Source organism: Acanthisitta chloris, unplaced genomic scaffold, assembly GCF_000695815.1.
Source record: "Acanthisitta chloris isolate BGI_N310 unplaced genomic scaffold, ASM69581v1 scaffold1265, whole genome shotgun sequence".
Lineage (NCBI taxonomy): Eukaryota > Metazoa > Chordata > Aves > Passeriformes > Acanthisittidae > Acanthisitta > Acanthisitta chloris.
The window spans coordinates 13,574-20,738 of record NW_008671853.1 but is presented as its reverse complement, the minus strand read 5'-3'; the positions used below and the strand labels follow the sequence as shown (position 1 = coordinate 20,738).

The window sequence follows — 7,165 nt, the reverse complement described above, 5'->3', positions numbered from 1 at the left end:
CACCTGTTTACCCCTTCCTTTCCTCCTTCAAGGAGGACTGAGTTCTTCGGGTATGACAGTCTGTTGAGAAATCAGCAGCAGTTGCTGCCTATTAGCTCTGGAACACCCCAAGCAAAAGACAAAATCCTGTGCTAATGCACTTCAGAATGTTTTCTGTTGATGTTCCTGAGAACAGCTGGTTTTGGAGATGCACCTGACAGGTTGAAAAGATGTTCCTGCATGAGCTTGGTGTTGTTTCAGAGGTCATGCTTGCAGCAGCTCTGTTCTGGGGGCCCCTGGGAGAAGGGAGTGCTGTGTCCCACCATCCTGCTTGGAGCCTCAGGGGCAGCTCTGCCCGGAGCCAGGGCTTTGGGCAGCTGTGGGTGGACAGAAGATGTTGGTGCAAATGAGTCTTACAGCGTTTGTCCCTGGGGAAAATGTACCTGACAAAATGTTTTTTATGCTTTTATTTGTAGCTTTCATCATGGGGGACATGAAAACCCCTGACTTTGATGACCTCTTGGCTGCTTTTGACATCCCTGATCCAACTAGCCTCGATGCCAAGGAGACCATCCCCTCAGCTGGGGAGGAGAGTGAGAACCACCTGAAGTCGTCGGGAATCTGCATCGATGAGAACGTGTCCTTATCCCACTCTTTGCCTCCCTCTGATGCTCCTGTGGTGAGTGTGATAGTGAAGAACACGAGTCGCCAGGAGTCCTTTGAGGCAGACAAGGAGGGGAATCACCTCGGGACGGGTCTGCTGCACAACGGGTTTCGTGGCTCTGATCTCCCAGCAGAGGCTCACGCTCTTGTCCATAATTATGGCAAGTTTGAGTCAACTTTTATTAACGGTGACAGCTCGAGAGGTTACTCGGATAAACTGGACCAGGCCAAGTCGGAGCCTTTGCCAACATTTAGTCAGTTTAGTCCCATTTCCAGTCCTGAACCAGAGGATGCGTTCAAGGAGAACAGTATTGGAGATAAACCCAAACATGCCCAAACTCCCTATTTTCCACCGCCTTCCATGTATATACCGACAGGAGCTTCAGTCCTAGATCATCTTAGGAAGGTGCCAGAGCCCGAATTAAGTATGTTTGATCAGTACTGTAAAAAGGAACAGAAGATGGAAGTCCACTGCCAGCCAGATAACAGGCTGGAAATGAGCAGGAGAGAGCACGACAAAGCAGCAGAGAGGTTTGTGGAGTCAAGCAAGGACTTGGTAGATACCAACAGCTTTCTTGGAGAAGGCTTGGTGTTTGGAGACCTCCCTCACAATAATTTAGGAGACAGTAAGGGGTCTGTGCCCGAGCTGAACATGTCTTCATCAGTCCCACCCCGGCAGAGGTTAAAGCCAACTCATTCCAAGTTGTCATCCTGCGTGGCAGCGTTAGTAGCTCTTCAGGCCAAAAAGGTTGCGTGTATTCCAAAAGGCGATCAGCCAAATCTTACCAAGGAGCCTGGTCCTTTCAAAGATGGGACAAAGGGAAGTCCAAAAATGCCCAAGTCGCCAAAGAGTCCCCGAAGCCCCTTGGAGGTGGTGAGGAAGGCCAGCAAGCAGCCCGAGAGTCCTCGGAGCGTGTGCAGCGACAGCAGCGGGAAAGGCTCTCCTTCCATGGCAGCTGGTTCTCCACCAGCTATTCCCAAAGTTAGAATAAAGACTATCAAGACATCCTCTGGTGAAATTAAAAGGACTGTAACTAGAATTTTGCCAGAAAACGACGAGTTGGGTAAATCTTCAGAAGAATCTCCTGCAGAATCCTCCTCGGCCGAAGAGTTTATGAAATCTTTCCCATCCCCTGACACCAGTGCAGTGATGGAAAGTGAGGCTGGCAGGAATTCTACCAAACCTGGGGCTGCTGTGGCTATCCAGCTGTCAAACATCACGAGTCCATACTTGGACAGTATGAAAATGGATATTGCAAACAGCACGTGCACCGTGTCCTTGTCTCCCCTGCCGAACTGCGGCGGCGGTGCCATCAAGGTGGGCGTCAAGAGGCAGCAGCAGGGCACGGTGGCACCGCCATCGGGCACGGCCTCCTCCAGCCTCCTTCCCAAAGCTGTGCACCTGGCAAACCTCAACCTGGTCCCGCACAGTGTCGCCGCTTCTGTCACGGCCAAGTCCTCGGCACAGCGGCGAAACCAGCCCCAGGTGACACAGATGTCTGTGCCACTGGTGCACCAAGTGAAGAAAGCTGCTCCCGTCGTCATGGAGGCGTTCAATAAAGTGCTGCACAGTGCCAACCCAGTGCCCATATACACCCCCAACCTCAGCCCCCCTCCTGACGCCAGTATTAACTTACCTGCCTCTGGGTATTGCTGCCTGGAATGTGGGGACTCGTTTGCCTTAGAGAAAAGCCTGACTCAACACTATAGTAGGCGAAGTGTTCACATTGAAGTCATGTGCACTCAGTGTTCAGCTATGCTCCTTTTCTTTAATAAGTGTAGCTTGCTTAAACATGCACGAGACCACAAGAGCAAAGGGTTTATCATGCAGTGTTCTCAGCTGCTCATGAAACCGATTTCTGCAGACCAAATGTTTTCACCCTCTCCTACAAGCTCCTCAGCCTCGCCGGCTCCTCAGACTTTGCACTCCTCCTCTCCTCCACGTAAGTCCAGCGCTGCTTCAGGAGGTGGCGTGGGGATTTCTGCAAACACTCAGCCAGCCATGCCTCTCTACATGGACCCACAGAGGCTAATCCGTCATGGGCTTAAGTGTTTGGAGTGTAACAAGCAGGAGCAGGATTACCTTTCTTTAGCAGCTCATTACCAGAGAACCTCAGAAGATAATGAGAGACTGGTAAGTCATCATTTTAATGTTATTAGTTAAATCTCTTGGTGTTTAAAGAGATTGTCCTCAAGGGGGTAAAAATAGGCATGTGGGGGCAAATGAGTCGCTTTGCCTGAAGAAGTGCTTCTGGGGAGAATTTGGGTTGCACATGAGCCCTGATGTGTGTGCATGAAGAGATGTTTAGTGTTGCTTGTCCTCTTCCTACCCTTGGCCAGTAAAAAGAGCATAGTAAGAAGCCTGTGGAGATCCTTGAGTATCAAAGGAAGGTGCTGGAGATCAAAGATGGCTTGGGTGAGGTGTGCAGGAGTGTGCCGTAGGGGTGGATCCCCTACGGCACACCTGGAACAGGTTTTTGTGCTCTAAGCATGGCTGGAGGAGATGTGACACAATTTAATGTTGCCTTTCCTGGAACTTGTGCCAGAACCTTCCGTGTCATGCTTTGCACATCAGGTGCTGTGTTACTGTTAGCATGGTCAGGTGTGTTTTGGGACAGGCCTGGGTTGGGCTGGTTTTGCCCTTTGTGTGGCAGAGGGAGGAGTGGGTGCAAGATTTCCACAGGAGAGCTCAAGAGCCTTGTTAGTGGCTTCCTGCCTTGCTCCTGTACTGCCCTGCTCAGGCCTCCACCAGCTCTGTGGACCTCTCTTGAAGGTACAGACAGAGGGTTGGAATCCTCTTTGAAACTCCAGCTTAGGTGTCTCCTGATGATGAAGAGAACAACTTCCTTGTGCACCAAGCCCATATGCTTTGTTTATGGATTTATTTTGGAAGATACGCTCAATCCTGTTTAAGTATTAACCAACCTGAACTCATACAGGAGGAGGAATCATTTCTCCTTATCTCTTTGGATAATGTGGAAGCTTCCCAGGTCGGTGTGGCTGCCAGCAGAGCTGGCAGGCTCCCAGTGCAAGGGCTCCACAAACAAGGCCTTCATGCCTGCGTTTGTGGAGATGACCATGACTCTGCCATGGCTGCTGTAGCCCCTGCATGCTCCAGAGCCTCCCAGTGCTCCTTGAATGGCTTGCAGGAGCATTGAGGTTGCTGTGGTCCCATTTAGGTGCTTTGTTATCTTCCTCTTAAATTCATCAGCCACAAAGAAAATAGATTAATGCTGAATGGTTTCGCCCTCGTTCGTGTCGGCGAGGCCACGTAATCAGGTTCCTCACCCGAGGCTGCCAGAGAGCACTGTGCTCTGTCAACACCCAAACTTATTTTTCAACAGGACTGCATTTTTAGGGAATGTCTGCAGTCTGGCATTAAAACCTCCAGGTGAAGGGATCCAGGGAGCGCTCCAAAGTGAGCCAAAATGTTAATCAGCGGCATTAAAAATGTATTTCCTATTTTTGTTGTGGGATTATCAATTCACGAGCTCCTTAAAGGGGGAAGGGATGTCTGATAGTAAGTATTTTTAGCTTGTAATCAAATAATTTATTCTCTAACTTAACCAAGAATAGAGTTTAAGCCTCTCACTTGGAGTTGTTCTGCTAGATGTGAGATTATTCTTGCAGTGTTTTTCTGAACAGAAGCATTGGGAAGTGAGTCGACTTCAGAGCTGGTGAAATCATCTTCTCCCTGTTTGATCTTCCCATGCTTGTACTCCACAGGGTGCATGCACTGCTCTGGGAGTCCTTTTCTGGCATATCTTCTGTCCTTCAGGCTGCTCCGTGGAGCTCCACTCTGTTCCCAGGACATCTGTTTCCATAAAGCTGTTACAGTTCTGAAGGCAATAAGTGTGTGTGCTGGTAATCGTGTGCCTCCAGATTTAGCAGGAGCTGATGAGAACCATCTCATGGCCTTCTAGCCGTGCCCAGGTGTCTGGTGTCCTTGGGCTGTGAGAGGCAGAAGGATGGGTGAAGTTCTGTGGTCACCTAGGGGTCCCTGCTGCTCTGTGCAGTTCAAGGGAGAAGGTGTGGATTGCCTGGACATCACATGTCCCACATGGGTAACACTGCATAGCTCTGAGCAGCAGCAAGGCCTGAGGAGCTGAAGGGTTTGCATATTGGGTATTAATGAATGTAATAGTGATACTGATCGTGGTGTGAGGGGTGTAGGTAAAGCTGTTGGAACATGCATCAGGACCTCCTGGAATAGGAGAGCATGGATTGGCCAAATCCCTGCTGAGAAGATTCCATGGATACCCCTGACTCTGCATTTATGAAGCTAAATCCTTGGGTTGCTGTTTCTATTTTGGTCAGAAGAAAGGAATTTTGCTATGATCATGTGACTGATTTCACAAACACTTTCTTAGATGGTAGAAGTGGTTGAAGACTCTGGTTTTCATTGCCAGAGTTGTGCCAGGACACTTGTTTCTCGGGGCAGTGGTAGAAGGTAGATGTTGCCTAGAAATTCTTCCCTGTGAGGTGCTGAGGCACTGGCACAGGTTGCCCAGAGAAGCTGTGGCTGCTCCATCCCTGGAAGTGTTCAAGGCTGAGTTGGATGGTGCTTGGACCAGCCTGGTCTAGTGGAATGTGTCCCTGCCCATGGCAGGGGATGGAATGAGGTGAGCTTTAAGGTCCTTCCAACCCAAATTGTTTTGGGATTCTCCATGTAACTGTGTTGCTGTGGAAGGAATTGCTGTAACACCTGTAGTCAGCATCTCTTAGTGCCCCTGTTCGTGGTTCAAAACCACTACATCCAGGTGGTAGAAGGTGTTGGTGCATGTAATTAAACACCCTGTTACACAGCAGCAGTGCCCTGCAGTGAGAAACTGAAGCACCGATCTGTTCCATGTAAAGCCATGGCTTGATTTATGCCTTTTGAAGAGCTTAGGAAGTAGCAGGGCAGGTCCCCACTGGGTTATGCCTGAAAGCTTTTAATCTGTGTCTGTTCAGATGCTTGGTACCAGGTTGTCACAAAAAAAAAGAGGATTCTTGAGAAGGGTAGATGAAGTTATCGTGGAAAGGGTATCCTTGGCTGAAGGCAAAAGGTAAAAGCAATTTATCCACAACACCTGGGTTTATCCTGAAAGGTGGAGACCTGTGAGCTATGGAAGATAAGCCAGGTGGATTTATGATCTGTGTTCTTAGAAGCTCTGCTCTTAAGTGACACCAGACATGGGTTATTAACCAACACATGCACATCCAGTGTGGCCATGACTTGAGAGACTGAACAGGCTTTGAAGTGCTCAGTTTTGGTGCTTTTAACCCCAAAACTGTTTCGGACCTGGTAGGGAATGAGTGTGCCACCTTGCTCAGAAGAAAGGGCTGATCCAACAGAGTTGGTGGAAAAAAGAAATGGCAGGAAAGAGATTCATTTTTCAATATGATCTTCTCAGTTATGCAGAAGCTGAAGGAGGAAAAAAGAAATGGCAGGAAAGAGATTAATTTTTCAATATGATCTTCTCAGTTACGCAGAAGCTGAAGGGCAAGCACACTGTGATGGGGCAGGAATGATTGGATTGGAAAGGGAGAAGAGCCTAAGCTGGCTCTGCTCCGTGAGAAAACTTAGCCTGTGTTGATACTTAAGGCTTCTCACTTTAATTGGAATTTCTTACCGTGACTTTGTGGACTGCTCTAACATTTTCAGGTTTCGTGGAGCTGTTTAAAAGGGGATTGTTGGGTTTTCTCTTTGTTCCATTAGTGGCTTGGGAAACACTTGGTGTTAGTTCCTGCATGGCCTGGGGTAGATCTCGCATTAATAGGGCGGATCACTGACTTTCCTAGGTGTGGCCAAAATGAGAATGGCATGGCTGGGTCACAGTTGTGCTGCAGGAAGGAAGGAACATAGGGATGTAGTCTGGACAGCCAGGAAAGGAGGAGATTTGGAACAAGTGGGTGGAAGAGAGGGGGACTGTGGTTGAGAAGGAAGGACCTTTAGCAAAGTGCCTGAGGGCTTCACCTCAATGTTCTGTTTTAGGCTTGTGGCAGTACATGATTACAGTTGCTCCAAGTACAGGAGGGAAATCCTACCTGGCTTATTTTGGTTTGGAATATGTATCAGGTGAAGGCAGTTCCTCTCAGCCGAATACTGCAGTGGGATCTGTGTGGCTTACAGTGAGGGCAGAGGCTCAGGGAATTGTGAATGATCTCCCTCAGAAGGAACTGGATTTACTGGGTGCATGTTCAGAGTGGATTGCCTTAACAGCTGACAGTGACTTTGCCTTTTTTTGGAGGCTAATGAGGCTAATTCTGCCATTTTTGCTTGTGAAAGAGCTGCTCGATGGGATCTGTGTGCTGCTTTTCCATCCATGAACTGCAAGGAGGAAGCAGTATGGGAATTAGAGTAGATGGTAGGTTGGATTTTGTTCAAACCAGAAGCTGTGCTCCACATGGGCATTCTGCTTGTCCACATGTTCCAAAGGTGGTAGCAGATGTTTTGTGTAATTTCAGGTCTGTTTGGTCTGAGCCAGCAATGTTGTATTCCAGAGTGAGATTTTTTTTGGGGGGGGGGGGGGGGAGGATA

At 48.8% G+C, this 7,165-nt stretch overlaps 1 protein-coding gene across 1 annotated transcript in view; it reads left to right on the top strand.

Moving 5' to 3' along the window:
• The first annotated feature begins 462 nt into the window (after positions 1-462).
• Positions 463-7,165, top strand: part of ZNF592 (zinc finger protein 592) — a 20,131-nt gene continuing 13,428 nt past the window's right edge. The window contains 1 exon segment of the mRNA XM_009074244.1: positions 463-2,776. Within this exon segment, the coding sequence (XP_009072492.1) occupies positions 464-2,776 (2,313 nt within the window). The 5' untranslated portion in view covers position 463.